The following is a 14,728-nucleotide window of genomic DNA, read 5'->3' as shown; positions in this document are numbered from 1 at the left end:
TCTCCCCTGAGCTCCTCCTATATAACAAGATACCTTGTAAAGGCAGATAATTGTGCATGCTGGATGCTGAGCCATAAAACTGAAGCCTGGTATTTCATTGCATATTCCTCTGGTATTTATTGCATGTTTCCTTCATCTAGTGTATCTACTCCCAAGAGACTGTTATCACAGATGCTTTGCATTAGGTCTTTTTTCAGTGTTCTTATCCATGGAATTTTCTTAGCTGTTGCACACAGCTGCGATATATTAGAGTTCATGTTGTTGAAGAAGCAAGCGCCATTGGATCCCATGCAGAGTGTTACAACTTTATTCAAAGGGACACAATCTCTATCTTGATTCATGTCACTATTATGGAGAACGAAAGTGTTAGAAAATCTTTATTACTTAATGTTAAATTTAATGTTGTAAGTCTGCGTTCATTGGGAAGTGAGCATATCTCAGTGATGCAGGCACCATCAAGAGTTCTGTTTTATACTATAAAATTCATTAAATTCCATATCTGCTCTGGTAATTGTAATCTCATGTATTTGCTATAACCCCAAACTTATGATTATTATTACAATTACATTCCAATTTCCCTCCAAGTTTATAGTGGCATACATAATTCTTCCCTCCACCATTTTATCATCACAACCACTCTGTGAGACAGGTTAGGCTAAGAGATGGCCCAGAGTCACTCATTGAGCTTCCTGGCTGAGTAGAGATTTGAATTTGGGTGTCTCAAGATTATAAGCAAATGTAAAATATCCTAATATATTCTAGTATTCTAATATTTCAGTGAAATCTGAAAATACAGTAGTTCATGTAGCCATCAGCCCCCATATTTGTCCCAATAAAAGAGGCTTATGGTGGTTCTGAAACATGTTCACATGTCGGAGCAAATGATGAACCTTCCATTGATTTTTACCCCCCATAGAGCTGTATTGGATTTTTGTCTTTTTTATGGCATCATCTTGTTGCTTTGAAATCTGCCCAAGGGCTAGATGCACATCCAGCAGTGGATTTAACTGGCAATCAAAGCTTGAAAGAAACTCTCTTCCAACAATGTATGTTAAAATTCAGGATTAAAAATAAAAAATAAAAATAGGCTGCTTCTTTAAATTTGAGCATGCAGATATTGAATTACCCTTAATGTTACAGGTTTGAGCAAGGAATGGAAGATTAAGATACTGCATTGGGATAATAATATCTTGGCTTCATAAGTTAAGATATGAACAAGCTTTTTCTTCTTCAGCACATCAGTCCCATCTCTCCTTGCTTGTTATAAACCACGATTAAACCAGGAATTTAATCACAGTTTACCATTTCAGCCCAACTGGGAAGTTATAGTTAACCAGCTTCAGTAAGAAGCAGAATTTCAAACCATGGTTTGGAATTGCTTTAAGATCCTTGCTTGTCTGAAACTGGTACGCATGTTTTCCCACTTAGGACAAAACAGGAAACTATGTTTAATTCAAGACTTCATCATGGTTTGATCATGAGTTGTGCAAAGGGCAGAAATAAGAGGCCTGTGAATACAGGTAAAAGGCTCATACCTCAGTTTAATAAGCCAAGATAAATCAACCAACCCAAGCCAATCACGTCCTCTGCAATTTTTGTGTGGATGGATATTTTTTGTGAGTCCTTGTCCCTTGTGTTTCCTTACAGTATATTAAATTTGCTTAAATATTTAATTATCTTTGTTAATAATGGGTAGAAATCTTGCTTGAACCAAACAGCATAGTCCTCAACCTTGGCCCTCCAGATGTTTTTGGCCTACAACTCCCATGATCCCTAGCTAGCAGGACCAGTAGTCAGGGATGATGGGAATGGTAGTCTCAAAACATCTGGAGGGCCGAGGTTGAGGAAGCCTGGCATAGTCTTTGGATTCACCTACATGTTACATGTATCTCCACAATCCTTTTTAGGGATAGTTTTGACCCTGTCTCTCATCCTTGCTCACAGGTCAATGCTGGTCCAAGAAAAGCTATAGGCAGTATGCATTAAGTATTTATGCTAGCACAAAAGGACTTCCCTCCCTATCACCTCTCGCCAGTCCCAAATCTACTCTGGAGGGTTGAAGGAAAACCCAGAACGAATTTAGGGAGGTACATGGTGGGGAGATGGAGAGATTGTTCCATTGCCCAAGGAAAAGCCCCTGCATTGAAATAATGTTTTATTTATTTATTTATTTATTTATTTAGCATACCACCCTACACCTGTAGATTTCAGGGCAGTTTACACAACATATCATTACAATATAAAAAAATATAAAATACATAACAAAACTTAGAACACAGGCAAACCAATAAAACCCCTTCCACAGCACATTTAAAAGGGCATTCAGTGTCAAGTCAACCCAAGGCCTGTTTAAAGAAGGAATGTTTTTACCTGGTGTGTAATGAGGGTACCAAGCAAACCTCCTTAGGGAGCGCATTCCACAAATGGGGAGCCACTGCAGAAAAGGCCCATTCTCGTGTTGCCACCCTCCAGAGCTCTCATGGAAGAGATGCACAAAGAAGGGCCTCAAAGGATGATCTCAGGTTCTGGCTATGTTCATATGGAGAGATGCCGTCCTTGAGGTATTGTGGTCCTGAGCCATTTCTCCTATGAAACCCTAGGACTTCATTTGTTCCGTGGCCCAGTCCACACATCTCATACATGTGCAGAGCTGAAGAATCAAATGTCTAGAAACTCTCAGAAGTTCCCTTTCTTTTCCAGGTGTCCCAGCTGTGTGCCCAGCAGCCCGTGCAGAGTGAGTTAGTGCAGAGGTGTCAGCAGCTGCAGTCTAGGCTATCCACGCTGAAGATCGAAAATGAAGAGGTAAGCTAACAAATTCCATTTTTTATTGGTCTTTTCCTTTGCTGTTTTACCATAGTCTGGACAATATGTTGGAGGAGAGTAAGGGCAGCTGAGAAGATAAAAACATATAAGCTTCAGTTCAGGCACAATTTTTTAAGGCAACCAAACAGCAAATTTTAGATGTACAGTTGTGTACATTTTGGACCAAATTTCATGAATTTGTTCCACCTATGCTATAATGTTAATTGAAAGTGTGCATAAGATTAAATCCTCAGTCTCCTCTCAGCCACTTTTCTCTGTAGACCCTGTTCTTGTTTATTAGCTGTGTTGTGTTATGCTTGGGAATCACAGACCCTCAGTTGCAGTAAATGACAAACCGAGTGATAACAAGGCATTTTCCTCTGCATTCTCACCTTCACTCTTCTCCCTCCCCCCCTTTATAATCCCTCTCTTGTGTTCACTCTATCAGGTTAAGAAAACAATGGAAGCCACACTGCAGACTATCCAGGATATCGTCACCATTGAGGATTTCGATGTCTCTGACTGCTTCCAGTATAGCAACTCGATGGAGTCTGTAAAATCAACAGTCTCCGAAACCTTCATGAGCAAGCCAAGCATTGCCAAGAGACGGGCAAATCAGCAGGAGACAGAACAGTTCTACTTCACGGTAAGAGACCTGGCTTTTAACACGCTTGCAGCAAAGCTGATATGTGTTGCAGCTGGAAAACTGTATGTGTCGTCTGCAGTTCTGGCTAACAAGCTGTCAGCATAATTCTTGAGAGGAATAATGAGAATGGCCCGCCTACAAGTTCAGTGTTTGTGTGATTATCTCCCCCCACCCCTTTGAAAGCCTATGTTCATCCATGAAAGCTTTCGCCATAATGAATTTATGGTCTTTAAGTAGCCACAGAGCTCTTCGTTGGTAATATTGTTTGCGTCTTGTTAAGTGGAATGTAAGCAAAAATAACATTGCATCTAAACTACACATCACAATAAGGTGTCTTTGTTCCTCTATCAGTTTATAAGCTTTGATAGCTTACAGGTTGATAACGAAGTTAAATCTGGTGGTGATTTGATTTCAGGATGGAGTTTTGCAGTGAAAGAAAAAAAATTTCGCTGAAAATTGTTCATCGGTTTATCCATTGTTTCAATACACATTTCCTGAAAGCTTTCCTGAAAAGTGGATGAAATTACAGCTAGGACCATAAGAAACATGGAAGGAACATAGGAAGCTGACTTATACAGAGTCAGACCATTGGTTCATCTAGCTCAGCATTGTCTTCACTGGCTGGCAGCAGTTCTTCTTGGTTTCAGATGAGGACATTCCCAGCTCTACCTGGAGATGCCAGGAACTGAACCTGGCATCTTCTGCAATAAAAGCAAATGCCCCCTATTGACCTACAACCCTTCCTTATCGTTCCCTGCCATCAGCATGTGTATTAACTGGATGAGAAGTCATGTGGCACGGTTGCCTTCTCCATTCTAACACCCCGAGTTGTACACATGGAGTCCCCTTTTAATGTTTTTTTACCTACAACCCTGATCATTGGCTGTTTGGGAGGCTTCTATCCCCTGCCCCATTCCACTTTCCATAACTAACAGCTGACTAGTGATATTTTAGATTCTAAAAACAGGACTCCATGGGCATTCATTTGGATCAGGGCATGTATATAGAAGATTTTCCTTTTTTAAATAAAAAAACTTGCTCTGTAACTTGCCCTTCTAAATGGATTTTGCAGTATTTAAAAGATTTTTATTCTTCTTAAAAGAATAATATTGTTCATGAATAAATGCTATATATTGGGTAAATTACTTTGGGCAGGATGGTTTATGTTGAGTCTTGCCTATAAATAGGTTTACCGGAGAGTGTATTACTCCCTTAGACAAGCACTCAAAATACTTCAAATGCCGCATTAAATTAAAAGGTCTGCTTAGAAAGAGAATTTATCAGAAAAATGTGGGTGGAGAAAGTGATTCAATTAAGAAGCAATTGACTTCCCTGGCTGTGCAAATGGCTATTTAATTGAACTTGCACGTCTTCTTTTTCTAGAGAAAACATGGTCTCTTTTCTAACAAGCACATACTAATTTTACCCAATGCACGGTGCTTTGTTTTCATTTGTACCATGCTTACCCACAACCCGCAGTGGCGTAGCGTGGGGGGTGCCAGGGGTGCCGGCCGCACCGGGCGCAACCTTTGGGGGGGGCGCGCTCGCTGCCTCCGGAGTTGCCGAAGAGCCTCGGGCGCAGGCTGTAGCGGAGCCGCATGTCTCGCGGAACCGCCGAGCTGTGCGCGCGTCCGGGCTGAAGGCGCCCGGCAGGCAGCGGCTCTCAGCGCTTGCCGCGGAGGACGCGCCAGGCAGCCCCTCCTCACAGCCCCGCCTCCGCCGGTGCTGCTGCAGCTGCTGGGCCGTTGCATTTTCCTCGCCTCTCTGCCCCCCTCCTCCTCCGGACAAGCGGCGTCGTTTGGGCGGCAGCGCCAGCGGCAACTCGCGGGTTAGGGGGGGGCGCAAATTACTTGCGTTGCCCCGGGTGCTGAGAACTCACGCTACGCCGCTGACAACCCGTGCCAATAATATTAGACTTTTGCCTCCAGGGAATAAAAGTAGAGTTTGTCATGTCATATACATGTACTCAGGATAAAGAAGTGGGGATTGAAAGAGGCTGTTGTATAAACAGCCTTTTTTCTTATTAGTTCAAACACTTGATAGATCTGCTATGTGAGAGACTTATAAATATCCTTAATAAGAATTTGAGGCTTTGGTTTAAAACAATTAGATTGGGGTTTCTTGACATAAAAATGGGTAATGGCTGAGCATTCCTGTTAATGAAGGGAGGAAATGCAGGGAACAAAGGTAAACCATCAGTAGAACTGCATTTTCATATGACATAAGTTTGGCAGGACACAAAAGATGCACCGCTTTGAAGATATTTGCAGCACTCTGGGGTGGGTCTAAATTAGACGTTAGAAACTTGACATCGGAAAGGTCTTTTTTCGTTTGGCACTTTTCTCCTCCTGTCTAACTCTAGTGCATTATGGGAGCTTTTTACATGCCTGTCTACAATGGCGCTGCAGGCGTGCCACCACCTAACTCGGGATATTTTCAGCAGGCATCTAAAATTATCCTGAGGCTCGATCTGTCAAACAACAACACTTGCACATCTTGTCGATTTTTATTTCCCCAAAATATGTCAAGGATCAGCTCATGCAGCCAGGGTTGATCATGAGTAGGGCTGCAGTTTTGGGTTTTGCCATATTTTAAAGAAGCACCTCCTCTTCATTAATCCAGTCTGGGTAGGCTTCATGCCAGAAACGTTGTTACAAGCAGGGTGCATATTCTGAAAACTCATGGACACCTTGGCCAGCCATTTCTGTAGGCAAGTTGCAAGCAACCCTGGTGCTAAGGGGAAGGGAGAAAAAGAGCTGTGCTGTTTCTTCCAAACTCTGCACAGTGGAACCCCAGTTATGTACCATCCTCCTTACGAACGCTTCAGGTAACAAACTCCGCTAGCCCAGAAGTAGGTCTCCTGGTAGCGAACTTTACCCCAGAATGCGAGTGGAAGTCGCACGGCAACAGCAGGAGGCCCCATTAGCGAAAGCACGCCTCATGTTAAGAACGGTTTCGGGTTACAAACGGACCTCCAAACAGTTTAAGTTCATAACAGGAGGTACCACTGTAATTAGCTGGGCAGAAGATGGCTGCTTGTTAGGATAGGTTCCTGTCATGTCACGGTGTAGATTTGTGCTCTTCTCGCTGGTCAATCCCCTCTGAAGAAAATGACTCGGCTTGCTGTTTATTGCGCTAGCTTGAGTGCTTGTAAGTAAGTCTTGTGTGGCTCATTTTAAGTACAGACTTGTGGTTCTTATGGAGAATTATTGGGGCAATAGGATGTTCATAGGTATGTGGCAATGGAAGTAACTTCAATATACCGTAGTCCCCCTTTATAAATTGTTGCTGTTGTTTTCCTGTCCATTACAGTAGTATCCAGAAGCATCAATCACAGATAAAGGCTCTCTTGTACAGATTGTCATTTAAAAAAAACTGTAATAAAATGCTAGTAGGTTTCAAATATCAGCAGGTTGACGCAGGTACCGCAGGAACATAGGAAAAAGGCAAGACTACAAGAATCCCCAGGATGGAAAATACTTTCTCACCCACCCTCCTGGCCATTTATTGAAGGCATTGCAGCAGCAGAAGGAGTGAAGGAGGACCATTAATCTTACAAATATATCTGGAAAACCTCTTTCCCTTCAGGAGCAAACACTCAGATTGTATGTGCTTACTGCTCTATTCTCCACACAAAACTGCTCCCTCTCAGAGAAGTGTGATGGAACAAGGTGCAAAACGGGAAATGGATTGACACTTCACATTAGCGACTCATGCTATGTGTTCCTTATGTAAACCCAATCCTTGTCTCTTTAGTACCCTCAGAACAAGAAATATAGAATGCCTGCAACGCATTTCTCTGTGCGCCCCCACACTTTTAAACTTCCATTATAAAATGTCAAAGACAAAATAACATTGAATTGCTGCTTTATTCTGTGATTCAAGCAATCCTTTTCACAGCCAGTTTTAGCATTGATTTTCTTGGGCGATGTTTTCTGGTAGATGCAGCACATTTAACACCAATTTTTAGTTTGTAGGGAAGACAATGACTATTATTACTGAAGGGGGAGAGAGGAAATATTGGTGGCTGGTGCCCAATCCTTGGGTTCACATAATCCCCACTTCTGATCCTACCATAACCCTATTGCTTGTTTTCTGTGCTTCGGTATCTCTTTTGTAAAGCAAGGTTAAGAGTAATTTCACACTTCACAACGGCCCGTTAGAATAAGCACATGAAATTGAGGTGCTGGTATGGTGAGGGAGGTGTAGATGTAGCAAAATAAGCAAGACATCTGAAGAAAGGATGGATGATTGTAGTTTACAGCTAATTGCTATCACTTGTTAAAAATATCAAGCCACTATGGAGTCCTTCATCTTCAAAGTGCTTGGCAGAAATACTTTGTTAATCTGCACAAGATCCGTGAGACTTTTGAAAATATTATTTATAACCTGGCCTGTAATCAGTGCCATGCTGCTTTTTATCAATGTGCTGTTCTTTCTCCCTTTTTAATCATCAACAGTAGCACTGTGGTGCTCCTGATTTCCTTCCCCTCCCCCAGTGCATTCTGGGAATATCTCTCCTCAAGCTGAATGCCTGCATCAGCTTTGATGTTGCTTTTTCAAAAATGAGCTGAGTGATCGGGATTCCTGAGAGAGGGTTAAGGATATGAGACATATGACAGAAGGTATTTCCATACAGCCTCGAAAGCATAACACTCTTGCTTTGCCAGCAAGGCAGGAAGACCTAGATTGGGTTGCACATAAACCTATTATGTTTTTCTCTTGACAGCTGCTTCTTACTGGTAAATACCAAGGTGGGAGATAGTGTTCATAGTTGTGCAGTTGTGGGTTAGGGTGGGGAGAGGGAGCACTGTTAAGATTCCTCTGGTATAGAGTAACACATTCTTTCATCAGAGAAGTTGGCAGTACAGAAACAGCACTGTGATTTTAGGCTGACTTTTGCTTCCTGGTATAGGACTTCTGATGTATTGTACCTGGGCCAGAAGTGCTATCGTCTTGAGGTGGCATTGTACTTATTTCAAAATGTTAACTTGGTTTGTATGCACAGGCATACAATGGCTTTACAGTGGAAATACTTGTCGTTGATGATCAAAACAAATTGGATTGATGCTGCATATGATGGAATTAAAACAAGCGACTTATAGCCCAATGCTGTGAGTGCCCACATCAGCACTAGTTCACATAGAGGCTTGCCTGTATACTTACCTGTTGACTGAAGCATGCAGGAGGTGACTTATGGTATATTATATGCTGGGAAGCTGGTGCAGCAGTTTGTCATTAAGTCACTTGTAATTGCTCAGAGGTGGGAGTGCAACTTGAATAGGACAAAAGTGGCTGGTGCTACAAATTCTCCAAGGTAGGATGTAGACTTATGAATCATTAAATTTCCTTTCCTTCTTACCCCTTTCCCCCATTACTTTGATAGTTTTGCCCTTTAAAATGGTGAGTTTAACACTGCTTATTTTAACTTCAAAGTTAGTAGGCATTAGGTACCCCTGCCCGTACGGGCCACTCGAGTCCGACTCTAGGGTTGTGTGCTCATCTCGCTCTAGAGGCCGTGAGCCGGCGCCGTCCGAAGACACTTCCGGGTCACGTGGCCAGCGTGACGAAGCTGCAGCTGGCGAGCCAGCACCAGCGCAGCACACGGAAACGCCGTTTACCTTCCCGCTATAAAGCGGTAACTATTTATCTACTTGCACTTAAGAGTGCTTTTGAACTGCTAGGTGGGCAGGAGCTGGGACCGAACGATGGGCGCTCACCCCGCCGCGGGGATTCGAACCGCCGACCATACGATCGGCAAGTCCTAGGCACTGAGGTTTTACCCACAGCGCCACCCGCGTCCCACCGCGTTACACTGAAATAAAAATATTGAAGCCAATATGAAGTAAGAAATAAATGTGAAATAATGTGAAATAAATGTGAAATGTGAAAATGTCACAATGATAGCTAGACACTTAGGTATTTAAATAACTTTTTCTGATAATATGCTGATTCAACTGCCTAAGACCCCAGCACACACCAGACACAGGGTTGGAGGACAGCGTGCATGTTGGACTGGGTGAAGGTAGACAGTGTTCTCAAAACTACCAAAATGAATTTGATGAAACTGTGGGAGGCAGTGGAAGACAAGAGTGCCTGGCATGCTCTGGTTCATGAAGAGTCAGACACGACTAAATGACTAAACAACAACATCCTTCTGCCCATGAAGCTGGTTTTCCACCAATGTGCCATAGCTGGTTTGACAGTCAATGTGAAGTGTAAGAAAGCTCTGGCTAAAGCAATTAGAGATTTGAATAAGAATCCGTCAGAGGAACCCATGGACGTAAATTGGAATACAAGAGTCTGCTCCAAAACAAGAAAGCTGGATATACGATAACCCCATGGCAGGAATTGTTACTAGCAGTAATGGAACAGAGGGAAAACAAACTCTGGGAATTGGTGGCCCAGGGTTTAAATGAAGCGAGACCATCACCAAAGCCTCAATTCCTGCCTGGACAATCATATATACCAGTAGCATAGAATGATTTATCCACCTACCTGAATGGCAACCAGTCTCCCGTAATGAGAGAAAGGTCCTTATTTCCTTTCTGAAATCAAATAAAGCTCCTGGATCTCTATATTCCTATGTAAGGAATACATAGAATGGTGGGTGCCTATCCTGGCTGGCTTATTTACCACCATAAACAACATGGGCCAAATGCCCTATGGATGGAAAATAAGTATTTCCCCCCCCCCAGTTTATAAGAAAGGCAGTAGGAATGATCTGCAAAACTATCTGCCAGCTAGCTTGTTAAACAACTCCTCAAAGCTATATGAGCAGTATCACCTTCAAAAATTTATCTGACTGGTTGCAAAATAGCAACATTATTCATGAAGTACAAGCGGGATTCAGAGAAGGGCACAGTTCCATTGATCAGTGTTTTACTCTGAACCATATTATAAGGAAATATACTAAGAACATTAAGAATAATCTTTATGTAGCCTTTATTGATCTTTCTGCTGCATTCGACTTTGTTAATCAATACAGAGTGTGGGAGAAATTTCAAATTGCCAACATCAACTGCAGATTTCTGCTATTGATCCAAGAACTATGCAGAAATGTGGGTCAGAATAGTTTTTAAATGATGGTATGACTGATGCTTTTTAAAACGTCATGAGGAATGCAAGGTTGCATTCTTACCCCTCCTTACTTTCATATTAATGATTTGGTGCCATATTTAGCCAATGCAAACTCTCCCCCTCCAGTAATTAGGAACAGAAATATCTCAATGTTGATGTATGCAGATGATTTGGCGCTCCTCTCTCCTTCCAGATTGGGCTCAAAATTCTCTTGGAGGTGTTCGGCACATACTGTTAACAGGAAAGTCTGTTTATAAAATACTCTTTAAGACAATGATTATGATTTTTGGCAAACACAGTCCTAGGTATAATTGGTGCTTATAGAACAAATGTAGTCTATTAGACACCTGGGTATACTCATTAGTGAAACCCTCTCTTGGAAGTTTCATATAGAGGCAGTGAAAGTCAAAGTACAGAAAACCATAGGGGCATTGATAAAGTTCTGTTAAATGACGCTATGCTCTTTACCATCAGGAATTTCAGCAGCACTTTGTACAGAATCCAGGTGGCCAACACTTAAGGCAAGAGCGGACTGTGCTCAGTTAAAGTATATTTTAAAAATTGCTACTATGCCTATTGAGTGTTTTCCTGCTCTGTGCTATATGGAGTTGCATGATAATCAACCCCGAAAAGCAGCTCGTCAAGATGTTTAGAGTATTATTATTTTCCAGAACTGAGCTTTGCTTTGACCTTGATTAAGTGTCTATTAAAGGATTGGCTCTTCTAGAAAGAATCCAAAAGGGACCTACAACTAATTAGAAACTCCAAATTTCCCCATTGGTGTCCACTCTTGAGAGCAGAGCATTTTAGATCTAGTTATCTGACCAAGCTCTCACCAGCTGCAGTAAGAAATGCCTTTATTGAGCTGTATTTCTCAGTGATGCCCACTGCAGTCTTAGATGGATGCTACAACAAGATCCCATATGCAGTCAGACTTCATATTTGTGGTCAGCCACAGGTGAAAGACATCACTCATTATCAGTTAACCTTTGTTCATACATGCATGGTTTCTTCTGAGTGACAATAATAGGTTCGTAACACATAGAGTGGGCCTCTATGTGTTGCTTAATACAAATTTGTCATGGCCTTTGGCTTGAACAATAAACTTATCAGCTGCATTGTTTCATGCCTGTAGCTGCATTTAACAAATTTCCAAATCCTAGTTTGGAGGATCAGGAGTATGTAGCAGTAGGTTTGGGCTTGCGTGTTCCCTTCTTCCTTTCCTCTGCACAGAAGGGGAAATGATTAGAACAGTCCACTGCTAATGAGTGGTGAAACATAGTTTGCCATTATGTCCAAATGCTGCATACTATAATTTTCTAAACACCCATATTAATATGGGATTGAACTGTTAGTTCTAATCATTGGGCTGCATTGTGGACTTTATTTTATTTTATTTTGTAATCTACATATAGCTATCTAATAGTTTAGGGCTCAGAGTCTCACCTTCAGGTTTAAATTGGCTCCAGGCAGGCAATCTGTCATGTCTTATTATCAAGTGGTTATTTATTTTAATGGGGCCTTGACTGACAGCAGGGAGCAAACCACTGAACTGTGAACATGCTTGCAATGAAAGGTTTCTCTAATGACACTGTGCTTTGGCATTGTGTTCCTCCACTTCTTAGGATAGTGTGTGGGTTGGTTTGACTGCTCATTTAAATCCTAAATTTATTTGCAGTTGTATTAGTTTTGTGCTATACAATGCTCTTAATTTTATGGCTTCTTGAGAATTTATGGACGATCTGTTTTCTGGATTTTTTTCCTTTTAAATCAGCATTGGTAATACTTGATATTAATTTTTCCTTCCTTCCTCCCCCTTTCCCCCCATTACTTTGATTTTTGAAAGCTTTGCCCTTTAAAGTGGGGAATTTAACACTGCTTATTTTAACTGCACAGAGTTGTAATCCGTAACACTGTAGTGAGCTAGGACACTGAAATAAAAACATTTGAAGTTAAAATTAAATAAGAAGTAAATGTGAAAATGTCACAATGATAGCTAGACATATCCCCTGAAAATAAAGACCTTTCCCTGATAATGTGCTGCTTAAAGGGCCTAAGAGTTGTCCTTTGAATTTTTCAAGTTTCTGTTGCAGAATAATTCACCATATAACACACACTGGGTTGGAAGGTGAGAGGTGCATGTCGGATTGGGTGCAAGTGTCCCTCTGCCCTGCCCACTTTTGCCTGCTAAGCATACCTCCTGCCAGCTGCCACCAGGGCAGAGCTTCTCCTGCATGCCAAATGTGTGGGAAGGCAAAAGTACTACTGCAGGATTCTCACTGGCAGTAGCCAGTGGAAGGCCACAAAATGGAGCATTCCAGAGGCAGAGAAAATGAGTGGGTTACCAGTTTGGGATCTGCTGGAACTCAAACCAGTCCCATGGCTATTGTTTCTTTAAGGGAGAACACAGGGTCTCATGTCCCATTAAGGTTCCTGACTAACCCAAGGAGAGCAACAAACACAGAGATGAAGCAAGGAAGGGAGCTCTAGCTGATGTTGTAGCAAACCATCCAAGGGAAGTTCTCATGAGACTGTTATCCTGGATAGGCTGAATTGGCTTCAAATAGTCTGAATGAGGAAAGGGCCCTTGGAAACGGAGCACATTGCACAATATAGTCCCTTGGTGGCAAACACTTTAAAGGATTGTGTTACTTAAGGAGAGGAACTACCTGAGGCAATAGATGGACTTGATTCCAGCCACTGCCAGGCATGGAATTCCCATGTTTCCCACCACAAAATGGACAGGATATTCATAGGGAGCAGGGCTGAGGGCCATGAGCCAATCAAATGAGGTACCCTAAGTCCCAAGCATATTTGTAACTTCAGTACGTAGTGCAAAGCTGAAGGGCTCTATTAAAGGCTATCAGTGATTGCTAGCCATGATGGCAGTTCTGTGCCACTGCAATTGTAGAAGAAGAAGAAGAAGAAGAAGAAGAAGAGGAGGAGGAGGAGGAGTTTGGATTTGATATCCCGCTTTATCACTACCCTAAGGAGTCTCAAAGCGGCTAACATTCTCCTTTCCCTTCCTCCCCCACAACAAACACTCTGTGAGGTGAATGCGGCTGAGAGACTTCAGAGAAGTGTGACTGGCCCAAGGTCACCCAGCAGCTGCATGTTCAAAGTCACGAACCCGGTTCACCAGATTATGAGACTACCACTCTTAAGCACTACACCACACTGGAAGTTTGCTTCTGAATGCCAGTTTCTGGAAACTGCAGTAGGGATGAGTGCTCTTCCACTTGCACCCTTAAAAATTCTATAGATCTCGTGTCTCTATATGGCGCCAGAAATGGATAAAGTCCTTGGGTTTTTTGAATGGCTTGTTTTAAATGTTCTCTTCAGTAGGCTGAGCCCCACACAGATTCTTCTGCCAGCACTACCCCAGATTTGCAGTACAATTTGCAGATTTGCTAGCCCAAAAGGTATTGTTTTAAAATCCATAAGATGACAAAGAGACAGGCTATGGTATCATTCAGAGAGGTTAGGCCAGAGCTATGAAGGATACTTGTGTTGCCTGATACTGCTTTTCATTTGATGCACAACCACAATAATAATTAAAGTGGTACCTCGGGTTAAGTACTTAATTCATTCTGGAGGTCTGTTCTTAACCTGAAACTGTTCTTAACCTGAAGCACCACTTTAGCTAATGGGGCCTCCTGCTGCCGCCGCACCGCCGGAGCACGATTTCTGTTCTCATCTTGAAGCAAAGTTCTTAACCTGAAGCACTATTTCTGGGTTAGCGGAGTCTGTAACCTGAAGTGTATGTAACCTGAGGTACCACTGTATTTGTGAAAGCTCCTTCACTCTGCCGTGTGTTAGGTTGTGTGTGTTTTTGTGAAGGGTCACGGTTATTTAGCTCTTATTTAGTTATTGCATGGGAACCATGATGCTCTTTGTCACATAGGGGGTATCTTGGTCCATTCCAGTCTCTTGGTCCATAGTTCTTCTGTGTCCTAGACATAGATGCTGATCCTTGGCTTCTTTTTGCTCCAACAGAAGTTGAAGGAGTATCTGGAAGGGCGGAACCTCATCACCAAGCTTCAGGCAAAACATGACCTCCTTCAGAAGACTCTGGGAGAAAGTAAGTCTGGGAATCACTTGTCATTGTGTCAGCCCATCCCTCGTAATTACTGAATTAGGCAGCTGACTGAGCATAACAGACTTGGATTATCAATGCTAAGTGGACAAAGTCATGTTTTA

General features: G+C 42.3%; 1 protein-coding gene across 7 annotated transcripts in view; it reads left to right on the top strand.

The window, feature by feature from the left end:
- The window catches only part of SRGAP2 (SLIT-ROBO Rho GTPase activating protein 2), a 195,532-nt gene that overhangs the window by 133,615 nt on the left and 47,189 nt on the right, over positions 1-14,728 (top strand). For all 7 annotated transcript variants that reach the window (XM_083508829.1, XM_083508827.1, XM_083508828.1 and 4 more), the window contains 3 exons: positions 2,701-2,802; positions 3,251-3,448; positions 14,525-14,609. In XM_083508829.1, coding sequence (XP_083364955.1) covers positions 2,701-2,802; positions 3,251-3,448; positions 14,525-14,609 — 385 coding nt within the window. The remainder of the gene's footprint in view (positions 1-2,700; positions 2,803-3,250; positions 3,449-14,524; positions 14,610-14,728) is intronic.

Source organism: Podarcis liolepis (assembly GCF_965112155.1).
Source record: "Podarcis liolepis genome assembly, chromosome: 6".
NCBI classification, from domain to species: Eukaryota; Metazoa; Chordata; class Lepidosauria; order Squamata; family Lacertidae; genus Podarcis; species Podarcis liolepis.
The sequence above is the reverse complement of the archived record's forward strand: the minus strand, read 5'-3'. Positions and strand labels throughout refer to the sequence as shown.